The sequence below is a fragment of the Myripristis murdjan genome, chromosome 3 (genome assembly GCF_902150065.1).
Source record: "Myripristis murdjan chromosome 3, fMyrMur1.1, whole genome shotgun sequence".
NCBI classification, from domain to species: Eukaryota; Metazoa; Chordata; class Actinopteri; order Holocentriformes; family Holocentridae; genus Myripristis; species Myripristis murdjan.
Genome location: NC_043982.1, coordinates 25,531,786 through 25,545,960, shown reverse-complemented (window position 1 = coordinate 25,545,960; position 14,175 = coordinate 25,531,786). Strand labels below are relative to the sequence as shown.

General features: G+C 39.6%; 1 protein-coding gene across 1 annotated transcript in view; it reads left to right on the top strand.

Moving 5' to 3' along the window:
* Positions 1-14,175, top strand: part of mdga1 (MAM domain containing glycosylphosphatidylinositol anchor 1) — a 237,420-nt gene that overhangs the window by 156,265 nt on the left and 66,980 nt on the right. The window contains 4 exon segments of the mRNA XM_030044457.1: positions 8,758-8,995; positions 8,998-9,027; positions 11,918-12,247; positions 14,158-14,175. Coding sequence (XP_029900317.1) covers positions 8,758-8,995; positions 8,998-9,027; positions 11,918-12,247; positions 14,158-14,175 — 616 coding nt within the window.

Below are 14,175 nucleotides of genomic sequence, written 5' to 3'. Positions count from 1 at the left end.
TTGAGAGAGAGAGAGAGACTATGCAGAGGTCTGTGACTGATGATTATCAGTCGTAGATCTCTGCAGGTGGAGTTGAACAGTTGTGTATTTTTTTTTAGTTATTTTTCATTGCAATATGAGAATTAAGTAAGACAAATTTCTTTAAAAAAATGCATTGAGAATGTTTTGCAATAGGGAATGGAAAAGGCCAGCACTGAAGCCCATGCTGACTCTTACAGAGTGACTGTCCTTGGACATAAGTGCTCTGTTTTCAGCCATTCTGCCAATAATCAACATGAAAACATGTCACATGGGGTGCAGAGGCGATTTGTCTTATTGAAAGGCCAACTCTGAGTCTACTGTAAATTGTGAGGTAGGTACAGCCCTGGTAGCTTACAATATGGATAACGGGTAATTGCTTAAAGTTGGGCCCTATGTTTAGATACACAACATATTGATTTAAACAGAGTTCAGAATGATATCACCACATCTATTAATTAATTAATTCATTCATTCATTCATTTTCTGTACCTGTTTAATCCTTTTCAGGATCACAAGGGTGATCAGATACTTTAACTGGACAAAAGGCAGGGAAACACCCTAGACAGGATGCCAAATCATGATAAGGCTAAAGCAGATACACCGCCATTCATACAGTACCTGAGGCCAGTTCAGAGTCTCCAAATTATGTGACTTACATGTCTTTGGATGTGGGAGGAAGCTGAGGCACTAGAAATGCTACGTGATCAAAATGCAAATATCACAGAAAAAGGGCCATGGATCAAAACCAAGTCTGTCTCACATTAACTTCGTTCCCAGGCTGTTTTCTACGTACAGCGTGGAAACCCTCGAAAGAAGTTTCCCGGATTACTGTGGAAAAAATGAGCAAGCTAATAAGACCCATCCACGATCCAGTGATTTGCACAAGTCTGTTCAATAGCATGATTGCATATTGCCCATATTTCACAAACCACCCTTTCCCTAGTGAAATACATTCAATTGGGTGGATGGAAGTGGAAGCAGAAACCCCAAAATACTCTCCAAAGCTCCAAATAAATAGGAGGGCTTCCCCAATTCTAGTCTTCCACTTGCGCGACAGTGCTCATCACTGAGCCACTGTGCTCCAGCAATAGTGCATGACATAGTGTCCCGATATAGGAAATTAACGGACGAGATGAGGTCAAAGAACATTACCTCACTTTTGTCACATGTATGTTAATGCCACATGTCAAAAATTAATAAATAGGCAGGATTAATTCATGCTCTGAAAGCATGAGTGAGATGCTTTGAAAAATATTAAATAAATATTATTTTCTGCCTGCCTATTTTTGTATGGGTCAGACTAATATCTGGAAGAGCTGCTTCAGCATTATCCAGCTTGATCCACAGCATTGTAGGCATCATGGATTTCCTGAAATGGATTACATGCAACATGTACCTATACAAAAATTGCTCGGCTAGCTCAGGGTTGGTGTTATTGTTCTGCCGGTAGAGCTGATTCTGTATCATACAGGCCTGTGTTGCAAATCCTAACCCCTTTGAGCAGTGAAATTTAATTGTTTATTTTCACTGTGACTGTTTTAACAAACCTACATGCAGGCTAGCTTGATACTTTGAAAGCCCTTTCGGCCCACAGGGGGTTATTTTTCATGTATTGTGATTTGATACAATCGGAGGCGACAGAGCTATTTATTCGCCAATTGCTGTTGTTACACCATTGAAATTTCTTGTCAGCTCGAGAGAAATCACTGACAGTTGGCCAGAGAGAGACCTTATTAGTATTAATGCTCCTCCATGCATCGTTTTGTGCACACACTTGTGTCTGTGTGAGTGCTCAGCTTTGTGCACGTGCATCTAGTTCAAGCTGAGCCTCCCTTCACCTCTTTCATTATGGCGATTGCAATCTGTTAAAGGAGAGATTAGATGAGAGAATGTACTGCACAAAGTCTATTACAGGAATGAATGGCTTCCTGTTTTCTGTGGGGTCAGTCGTTTGGTGGGGATTAACTCTCTTTCAGGCTGATAAAACCCTGGATTTTGCCCCTTCCAGTTCTCCAGAGCACATTTAAAGTTCCAGGCTTGGGTCCTTTACAATATATCAGTCAAGGGTATATACACAATGACTCTTTTCAGTAATCTGTTTTGAGTTTCTATATTCCATTGTATTACAAAACAAACTTCAGGTCCATAGATATTTAAATGATATTTAAGGTGTTTAATTGTTTTGTACTTCTTGCATTGTTTCTTTCTTTGTACAGTGTATACTTGCCACATTGTGTCCATCCTTGTATCAACAGCTCACTTAATCACTTACTGGGTCCGTAAATGTTGAGAGAAATACATATGCACCAGTTAATATTTAGTTGACCAACAATGCACGTATAAATAAAAGAATGGCTCCTGCCTTTAAAAAAAATGTCACATTGATTGACTGTGGACTGACAGGATTCAGCGTACTGTAGATTGGCTTTACAGTACAGAGAGTATATTCCGTGCTGTAGAGGGCTGGATTAGAATTGTGTCACCCTCTACTTTGAGTAACGTAGAACTGACATGGATACAAATAGTTATTTATAAACCAAGCTCATGCAAGAATGCACAGTACAAATGAACTTATACAGAAAACGTATTTGGGAAAAAAAAATCTGGACTTGATCGTGACAAACTAAGGAGGTGATGGGATTTAGGACTCTACATGGATAAATGTTTCGAGACCATCCTACCCCCCTCACCCAGTCAGCATTCACTGGCCTCCTTTTGAATTGCCTTCCTATCTGCTGACCACAGGGAGACTCACACAATGTCAGTGTAAAAATCTATCAGCAGACCTACAGTGTCAAAGAATTTGTGACTGCTGTGGTTTTAAAAAGTGCCTCTGGAAAGCCTGTATTGATATCAGACTCGTTGAGTCGACAGCAAAAAGGACTTTTATATCTGTACCTGCATACTTCCATTTTGTTTCTCACCTTTGTTGGGAGGAATATTTGTTCGAGAAAGATGGTCAATAAATTGTAGTTGTTATTATTGAGGCACTTTTTTCCCTAAGCTCTGCACAGGAAGCATTTCTAAAGATAGTAAGTGGTGGTGACTGGTCCAAATGAAAGCTGGCAGCATTTTATGCTCTGAAATGAAGTTCACTGAAGGCAAATATTGCTTCTGGTTATTCTTTATTCAGCTTAGGTTCATTTGATTCTGACTCTTGAGGTTAGATTTGTTTATTCACTATAAGAAGCCAAACCTATTAGAGAGTGTAAGCATCTTTCATCTTTCTTCATCCACTGAACTGGAATGAATTCACATTGGCAAGCAAAATAGGTGTTATCTAAGTCATTAATATCTTTGTGTGTAGGTGTACGTGTGTATAGATGTGTTTGTGTTTGTGACTTTTTTAGGATTTTTGCCAGAAGTGAAACAGCATCCCAACAAGGAGCATATATCAAAAAAGAATAATAATAAAAAGTGATATATATATATATATATATATATATATATATATATATATATATATATATATATATATATATATATATATATTGTACAGGCCAAAAGTTTGGACACACCTTCTCATTCAATGCGTTTTCTTTATTTTCATGACTATTTACATTGTAGATTCTCACTGAAGGAATCAAAACTATGAATGAACACATGTGGAGTTATGTACTTAACAAAAAAAGGTGAAATAACTGAAAAGATGTTTTATATTCTAGTTTCTTCAAAATAGCCACCCTTTGCTCTGATTACTGCTTTGCACACTCTTGGCATTCTCTCGATGAGCTGCAAGAGGTAGTCACCTGAAGTGGTTTTCACTTCACAGGTGTGCCTTATCAGGGTTAATTAGTGGAATTTCTTGCTTTATCAGTGGGGTTGGGACCATCAGTTGTGTTGTGCAGAAGTCAGGTTACTACACAGCCGACAGCCGTATTGGACAACTGTTAAAATTCATATTATGGCAAGAACCAATCAGCTAACTAAAGAAAACCGAGTGGCCATCATTACTTTAAGAAATGAAGGTCAGTCAGTCTGGAAAATTGCAAAAACTTTAAATGTGTCCCCAAGTGGAGTCGCAAAAACCATCAAGCGCTACAACGAAACTGGCACACATGAGGACCGACCCAGGAAAGGAAGACCAAGAGTCACCTCCGCTTCTGAGGACAAGTTCATCCGAGTCACCAGCCTCAGAAATCGCAAGTTAACAGCAGCTCAGATCAGAGACCAGATAAATGCCACACAGAGTTCTAGCAGCAGACCCATCTCTAGAACAACTGTTAAGAGGAGGGCTGCGCCAATCAGGCCTTCATGGTCAAATAGCTGCTAGGAAACCCACTGCTAAGGAGAGGCAACAAGCAGAAGAGATTTGTTTGGGCCAAGAAACACAAGGATATGGACATTAGACCAGTGGAAATCTGTGCTTTGGTCTGATGAGTCCAAATTTGAGATCTTTGGTTCCAACCGCCGTGTCTTTGTGAGACACAGAAAAGGTGAACGGATGGATTCCACGTGCCTGGTTCCCACTGTGAAGCATGGAGGAGGAAGTGTGATGGTGTAGGGGTGTTTTGCTGGTGACACTGTTGGGGATTTATTCAAAATTGAAGGCACACTGAACCAGCATGGCTACCACAGCATCCTGCAGCGACATGCCATCCCATCCGGTTTGTGTTTAGTTGGACGATCATTATTTTTCAAACAGGACAGTGACCCCAAACACATCTCCAGGCTGTGTAAGGGCTATTTGACCAAGAAGGAGAGTGATGGAGTGCTGCGGCAGATGACCTGGCCTCCACAGTCACCGGACCTGAACCCAATTGAGATGGTTAGGGGTGAGCTGGACCGCAGAGTGAAGGCAAAGGGGCCAACAAGTGCTAACACCTCTGGGAACTCCTTCAAGACTGTTGGAAAACCATTTCAGGTGACTACCTCTTGAAGCTTATCGAGAGAATGCCAAGAGTGTGCAAAGCAGTAATCAGAGCAAAGGGTGGCTAGAAACTAGAATATAAAACATGTTTTCAGTTATTTCACCTTTTTTTTGTTAAGTACATAACTCCACATGTGTTCATTCATAGTTTTGATTCCTTCAGTGAGAATCTACAATGTAATAGTCATGAAAATAAAGAAAACGCATTGAATGAGAAGGTGTGTCCAAACTTTTGGCCTGTACTGTATATATAATACAACACAGTGTAATTGTGTAAATTAGCAATGACGGTACATGCCAGGTTTAACAGCTTTAGGAGAGGCAATGATGTTAGATTTTAATTGGTTTAACCTTTACCTCTAGAATAACCCTAAACTAATTTGGTGTGTAAACAGTTTGTCCAGTGATGTGTTATTATGGCTCCTTATTCCAGCTGAAATGTATGGAGAAACTGCGGGCTATACATAGAACAGGGTTGCTACCTGCTGCGAGATACCTTCAACTCTGCCTTTGGAGAGAGAGAAATTTCCAGAGAGTAGTTACAGGAGGGGCGGAGTTATGCACATACACTTACATTAATGTCAAAGAGCTGTCTTAGTACAACCTCAGACCAGTAGCGGTGGCCATGAGCAGCTCCACTGGAGAAACGAGGGGTTAGTTGCGATTGCTCCGGCGTATTCTTTATGTAGTTGATGGGGGAGTCTGGAGCCACTCCAGGGATTCAAACAGATGACTTCTTTGTCACAAGTTAATTTCTCCAGACATTACCCTCCTGTCACCACATTTACCTCCTGGGGCAAGATATGCACAAACCTATTACAATAGTGTCTTTGGTGTTATGTAGAGCTCTGAAAATTTGCATAGAATTATATCTTCATGTTAAGAATTACCAAATGTCCTCTGCTTTACAACAACACAAAGCAATTATTTGACCATGTTCCTAAAGAGATCTTCTTTGATGCCACATAAAACTTTATGGCAACTAGAGGTGTCACAATTTCAATTCAAGAACTGAAAATCAGCTGAAATGAGTGTTAAATTTTGACCTTTGAAATCACAAGCAGGCTCACAATTCTCCCACTGTTTTTTTTGCTGTTGGCTGCACGATATATATATCTATATCTATATTTATATCTACACACACACACACACACACACACACATATATATATATATATATATATGTTATCCCTAGCCTGCTAGCCTTGCCGGTCTTGAGAGACAAGAGGTCTCGGAGCATCAGCCGTCATTTGCACGACCTGATTTGCAACCTCTCCTGGTTGTTAATTGCTTTGCTGCTCTTGCTTGTCCCGGTGCTGACCTGCTCATCTGTCTCTCCTGACCACCCAAGACCTAAAGACTAGTCACAGGGGACTCAGTTACCCAAAGGATCAGCTTGCCAACGCCAGAACCATCACCTGTCTTCCTAGCACAAGAGCTCCAGGCACAGAGGGCTAACCTAAAATCTCATTTATGCCCAACATTACATACATATACAGATTTTGGACGGAGCATCTGTCTATATTCTACGTTAAGTTCATCCCATGTTTCTGCAGGTTTTAGGGATACAAACAAATGGAGTGGTACTTCCAGAAATCATGGGGACAGTGTAGCCAATAGTTAAGGAGAGACTGGTCTATAAGCGAGACATGAAGAAGATGTTTTTTAAAAACTGATAATAGAGAAATTCTCCATCCTTCTGTCATGATGTATTTAATTACATCACAGACCACTGCTGTCTACAGTGCCATCTCTGCTTTTACCTTATTTGTAGCAGGTACATTATTACGATCTCCTGCACCATCACCACTGTTTGTTGTCAGACACATTTGACTCTGAGCTGCCCTCAAGTGGATTTATTGCTTAACATCCATGTCAACCTAAAGAACGCATGAAAGTATGTGGGCAGTAACGGTTACATCACGGATACATTCCTTTCATATATAAAGGGAGGATAAATGGGCCTTTAGGCTGACAATACACTGTGCAACTTACATGCAGTTTGTTGCATGTTATAATTAAATTTTGACTGCTGCTATGTTCACTAAACCCTATGGAACTTTCCAAATCATAATGCAAACCCAGTTCACTGATTTTTATCAGACGGACGTCCAAAAACAGCTCAGCTGCGTGCAACCAAATTGTATGAAAAGTTTCACATTAACCTTGGCCTCAAGTTGCTGGCAAACAGGAAGTGACACTCTGGTAAGGCGCAATCCAAACACACTAATGTTAGCTATGACAACATTGTTATACATGTCGGCACCAGTTATGTTAGGATCAGGCAATCAAAAGTCACAATGCGTAATATAACCAGGACATGTGACTTTATCAGAAATATGTGTTACATTACACTTGATACCATGTAGTGTATCTTTTTAAAGTAGAATTTGAAAATGTCAATGACATTTGTCATGGCATAAAGCCAGTGATCTGCTGCTTACAAATCAAAGTTTGATAGTCTGATAGTCTTGATTGTCTAAGAATGGGAATAGCCGTCAGTGCTGGAAACAAGATGTTTAAATCAAATTCAAGCTGAATCACTGACCTTACAATTTCAAGGCTAATTGAATAATGGATTTGCAGAATCATGACACCCCTAATGGTAACATAGTGCAGTGTTTTGATTTTTGTTGAGGCCTATTATGACTGCAGTAACCACTGAAGAACCAGTTTGAAAGTTTGATCTTGACTATATAAATCTATATCAAGTAATTCCCTATTCTACAATGCTAAACAGAGTAATTGTTTTCAGTATTCATATACTGTATATGTTTATGCCATTGTGCATCTCAATGTGAGCGCAGGCAAGGAGCATGTTAATTTCATCCCTCTCTCTTTCAAAGCCTCCTTTTAGATGAGTCATATCCTTTTTTTCTTTTTGCCTTCACACCTTTCCTAGTCTTCTAGTCTTAATCTGTGCCCCTCTCCCCCACCACTCTGCCATTTTTTTGTATTTAAAACTGGTTGGCTTCAGTTGACCTTTCTTTGCACTTGTATCTTGTGTCATTCTGTGCTCTTCTTGTTAGGTCATGCTTAGAAAATATGCTCAAAGACCATAGTGCTTGAAAGATATGATGGGCACAGGATATATTTAATTAAGGTGCAGGGGAGCAGGAAAATCAGGTTGCTTTGGTTTAACAATTAATGTGCGTTGAGAAATGGATGGTCATACAAATATTCATCTGTGCATGCATGCACACACAGGGCAGGCAGAAACAAACACATAAACACACTTGGGTACACTTGTCTGTTGATTTGGTTGTTGATCAGGTGCTTGTCTTTTAGCATTCATGTTTACCCAGAGAGCGCTGTTACTTCATACATAGCCCTCTCCCTGAAATGATATTGACTTTGCCACAGGCTCATTTCAACATGCCATACCATAAGTGGTACTGATGGGTATTTAAGAGTTCATTACACGTCAAGATGCATTTATAGTAGTAGATATCACAGCCCTGCTGATTTTAATTCAGAGTATATAATCAGGAAACACTTGATGCAGGATAGAGAATGCAGGTTGATTCATTTTACTAGTGGAGTGGAAACTTGCACACTTAATGCATGCATATTCCCATTCTTATCTCTAAAAGGCAGTTCAGAGTCAGAGCATTGTCACTTATATGTGAGAATCCTGCAGCCATCCTGTAACCTAATTGGGGAGCATCAATATTGTATGGATCTAGATATTACATCCACTAGGCATAAACACTCAAGACGCTAACAACTACAGTAGGCTTCAACATTTGAAATCACTAATGTAGTGCAGAGCAGACTAAAGGAACAGCTGCTCTCCATGGACCAACAGAGATGCTGATGTTCTCTTGTAATCCTCTCCTCTCTTTTCCTGCACTGTGTTCCCCCAGCTCCACCCTGCGCTCCGGCTGTCAGTCAATGAGACGCTGGTGGTGGACCCTGGGCGGGATGTGACCATGACCTGTGAGGTAACTGCCGGCTTCCCCCCACCCACTGTGACATGGTCGCGGTACCCCGGCCCCCTTCCCCTCAGTGCCCAGGTTCGTGGAGGCTCGCTGATGCTGCGGGCTGTCACACCAGCTGACGCAGGTTTCTACAACTGCACAGCCGTCAACAATGTGGGCAACCCTGCCGCAGGAACGTCAACCTCATTGTCAGGAGTAAGTCAAGCATGCATGTGTGTGGGATTCTTCCCAGAGCTTGTGCATGGGTGTGCATGTTTGTTGTTTGCATAGGTGTTGTGTGTGTGCTTTAACCACTGAAGAGGCTATTGTGTTTACATGTTATTTTCTGCCAGGTTTCTTTATTGTATAACATATACTGTTATGCTGCACTTTTAGTGTCAAATATTAATATTTAAGTTGGTATCAACTGTATATCAGCTGAGTTTTACAACTGGGTCAGTGGTGATGCTTACCTTCAAATCAACCTGTCCAGTGTAAATACTCCACTTAGTGTTAACAATTAGTTCACTTTAATATTGATACTAAGTAAATACAAAGTTGACTCAGAATAGAATTGGACACGAAGAATAGAATATTAACTTTCCACAACAGTCCAAATAAAGTGATACCAGGATTAGGTTGACACTAGGTTGCTTCAAAATTGATACAAAGTCGAATATTAACATTGAATAGTCAAAACCTAAGTGATATTAATATTGCAATACAATCTGCCTTATCACTTCAATAAAATCATGTTGTTGTACATACTGTACAATGTATATGTAAAATGCTTGGTTTAAACCTACAGAAACATATAAACATATTTCATATATTACATTGTTTGCAACCATCAATATTGTGAGGTCCTCTCACATACCCAGCACTGTTCATTTTGACAGGTATTTTAGTCTTAGTCATCTGCTGAAATATTTTTTTTTGTTTGTTTGTTTTGGTCAGAATTTAGTCATTTATTTTACTTATTGTATTTTTAAATTTTAGTCAGCTTTAAGCAAGAAGCACTTCAAATAAATTTAGTCAGAGTCAGTTTAGTCAATTTAGTCAAATGAATAAAAATCTTCTGCATTTCTGAGCATCCTTGGCTTATTGTACAGATAAAGATATGTCAGCATGTCAATATTAAGCTCTTAAATAAACACTATGTCAGGCTTTCTTCTGTCAATACATCATAAGTCTATTCTGCCACTTTTCTAAAACCTGCCATTTTACACACCGAAGAAACTAGATGAGATGAGTTTTCAAAACTTGTTATCATCATCATTTCTCATCGACATAACTATTTTTCATCCAATTATTTTATCAACAATGCTACCATAAGCCACTGTACAACTGTAAAATTTGGTGTAGACATATATATCAAGTATTTTTGTATCCATCCATCTATCTACCACTCTCTCTCTCTTTCCCTTCGTCTCTCTCTCTCTCCTCTCTCTCTCTCCCTCTGGTCACTATATTTGCATACATTAAATACTTTGCGTACTCTTCCAATTATCATATTTATGATAATATATTTGTTTTGGGACTTGTTACAGTAATAAATTCACCTGAACAGCATTCAGATTGTCTTTGAAACAAATACAAATGGACGTGCACATTAAAGTGATAAATATCATTTCTAAATATATTAACAAAATGCTCTTATCGTGCATTGTGTGCACATGCATGCATATGTTTTATGTGCAGTCATGCGCATGTGTCTCACGCGAGCTGCTGATCCATCATTAGTGAGGGCTGATGTGAGTCTTTTCAGAATAGAAGGGTTAAGTAGCGCTCCTCTCTTATAATGTTGAAACAAAAGCCTTCCATTCACCCTCCCCTACGGCTATTTTTAGCCCCTTTAATCATCTTTATTCACTCCCAATTAGTTAGACCGGAGTGGAAGCAATTAGTGACAGTCTCGTCTGTTAGTTAACACTGTAGAGAACGTATGCTGGATGGGTTTCTCCTGTTAGCTTAATGAGCCTGAACTCATCGTCACACCAGCACAGGTGGCAAGAGGGTGGATGACACACACACACACACACACACACACACACACACACACACAGAGGCACGCACACAGGCATATAGGAATAGACACACACACACACATTTGGTGAATGCACACTCAAGACGGTCTATATGCACACACAAGCACTGATGCAGGTGACAGTTGCACATGCACATGGATGCACACAGCATGCCTGCAGGCTCACACACCCTTCACTTTTTCTATCTCTCTGCTCCTATTCTTCTCTCTCTCTCTTTATCTCTTCCTCTCACAGGCACACACACACACACCACACACACACACACACACACACACACACCACACACACACACACCACACACATTCCCTGAGTGTATATGTGTGTCCTCCATTCTAGCTCGGTAAAAGTTGCAGCATCCTATTAACCATATGGTCATTATCTAAACATGCCCAGCTCCGCCCAGGAGCTAGTTAACAAGCTTGCAAGGAGTTTAAATCAAGCTCTCCTGTCCTCCTCACTGCCTGTCTCTTCCCTTGTTGGGGATAATAGAGAATTTTTTTGTATTCAGCGTGCAAGTCTGCTGGGGAACACAACCTTTGAAACTGTAAATTAAATGTGACAGTGCAAGAGTTACTCCGTGTCCTTGATTTTGTTTTCCCCCTCTTCCCGGTCCCTCAGTTGTTTTATGCTATTCCACGCTCCTTTTTTCTCTCCCTCTTCCTACAATTTCACCATTTTCTTCTTCCTTTTCTTTCTTCTTCAATTTCTTGTTTCCTTTGTTTTTTTCTCCTGCTGCCCCTTCCTTGTACCTCAACCTCTCCCACTCATTTACCCTTGTCTTGATTTTCTTTTCCCTCTTCAGCCTGTTCCTCTATGCCTTTTCATTGTCTCTTAAATATACCCTATTCAGCTGGTCCAACTCATCCACACTCTTATATCAGTTCCTTTGTATTTTCTCATACTCTCTTTTTTCTTTGAGTACCTCTCCCATCCTTCTCCTCTTCATGATTTTTCTTTAACCCTCACCACCTTTGCCATCCCCTCACCATTTTATCATGTTGTTGAACTGTGATCTCTTTCTCCTCTCTCTTTCTTGACACCACCACCTCCACACACAGCGATGAGCAACCTGACCTTCCAGATTACACCCGACTCCAACAAGGACAGCGAGAGCATCCAGATGGGTCGTGACCTCAAGCTGTCCTGCCATGTGGACGCCACCCCGCAGGACAAGGTCAACTACACCTGGTACAAAAACGGTGTGCCTGTCTACAGCTCAGACAGCCTGATTTTGCTGCGCAGTGACCCTGACATGGCGCCCGGCACCAGCAGCCTTGAGATTGTGGACATGAAGTTCAGAGACTTGGCTACCTACAGCTGCATGGCCAACTTCCCAGGTAGTAGGGTGCAAGAGCTTCGCGTGGATGTCAACATTTCTCAGAACAGTGGTGAGTTTTTTCTTTTTTCTTTTTCTTTCCATGCTTTTTCTAAGGGTCTGTCAGCTGCACACAGCCAGCTAACACACACTGACAAACTAAAAAAAAAAAAAATGCTTGCATTTTCTCTGCATTGAGATTATATGCAAAACCAAAGGGGCAATGGAATGTAAAGCATATGTAATTAATTGCTGATTAGTAGTGTCATTCATTTTAGCTTGGGTGAAGTATATTTTAGCATGATATCAACAAGAACAAGAACACTTGGCTCTCTCTCTCTCTCTCTCTCTCTCTCTCTCTCTCTCTCACACACACACACACACACACACACACACACACACTTGCACATAGTTTGGTACTCATGTCTCCTCTGTTCCTGTGATCTTTCTTTCACTTCCCAGGGAAGGACATCTGTTACTCCTCCTCTTCTCCTTTTTCATCCTTCACTTGTTGTTCTCTTGCTCATTTGGGCCACAGAGTTCTGACTTGTAATTGATTTGCTGATTTGTCTTTGGTCTTAGTGTTGTCTGTCGCACAGTCTCACCCTATCTTGCATTGACTGCCCGGATCCTGGATTAAGGCTGTCTGTTCTCTTTATCCATCTGCATTTCTGTTGCTTTACTCCTTGTTGTTTCTCTGCCTCTCAGCTTGTACAATCCAAACAATTATCGGGGTATACATACTGTATGTCTAATCTTATTCGTTTGTTAGTGTCCAGTGAAATTACCCTCATAAATGTCAGCATATGTATTTCACCTTTTCCTCCCCCTCTTGCCTGCGTCTCTCTCCTGCCCTTATCTCGCCTCTCCTTTCACACCATTTGTCATTTTCTTTTTCTTCCATTATCTCCTTTATGTCATATCTCCCTTCTTTGTTCCACCCTTCCCCTGTTGTCTTTAGACCTTCTCCTTAATCTCCAATCACATTTTTCCCACCCAATTTTTATTCTCTTTTCCTCCTAACCCTCAAATTCTTCTAGCCTTACTTTTTTTTTTTTTTTTTTTTTTTTACTACATTTATACCTTTTCTATTGCCTACTTTTGTCTGCTCTCACTTAATACTGTGTTTCTTATTTATTTAAACTCTGTTATACCATAGTTTTCATTTAGTGGGATTGTTATTGCATTTCATTTTTTTTTTTTTTTATTGTTTGATTGTGTTATTTAGTGCATTTCTGATAACAATACTCTGGTTTATAAGTACATATTCATCCACCTGCACTGTTTAAAAGTGGAACCACTTTATTTTTTTTTTAAAAAAACTGTATTGATATTACATCACTTAATGTATTCCAGTTCTATTCTATCTACCACTGACATATATCTATATATCTATATATATATCTATATATATCTATATATCTATATATAGATATATATATAGATAGATATATAATATAGATATATATATAAATATATATATATATATATATATAGATAGATAGATAGATATATATATATTAATCTATATATATAATCTATAGTATATAATATGTGATTCATCTTTTTGCAGCAGACATTTAGAATTCAGTCATACAGTTTCAGTTTGATGGGTTAATGGTCACACTGAGCTGTTAAGTTAACTTTAAAGGCTGTAGTGTAATTACTTTGTAAATTGAGCTGTTTATTAGCATTTTTTTTTTTTTTTTTAACTTGGTCTGTGCGATTTCTGTTATGCGAGTGTGCCTTAAAGAAGCCATTAGTGCACTTTGGTATGAATGGTTTTTTTTTTTCTTTTTCTTGTCTTTTTTCTTTTTTTTCTGTTCTGATTTGCAGCACAATACTTGTCTCTGTCAAGTACTATGAAACTATAGAGGTTCCTTATTTATGTCCAAGTAAATAAATTCAGAATAAAAACATTACATGATATCTCTTTTGCCTCATCTTCCTCCTCTCTCCTCCCCTTCCCTATCCTTACTTTAGTCACTCCCCCAGTGCTGG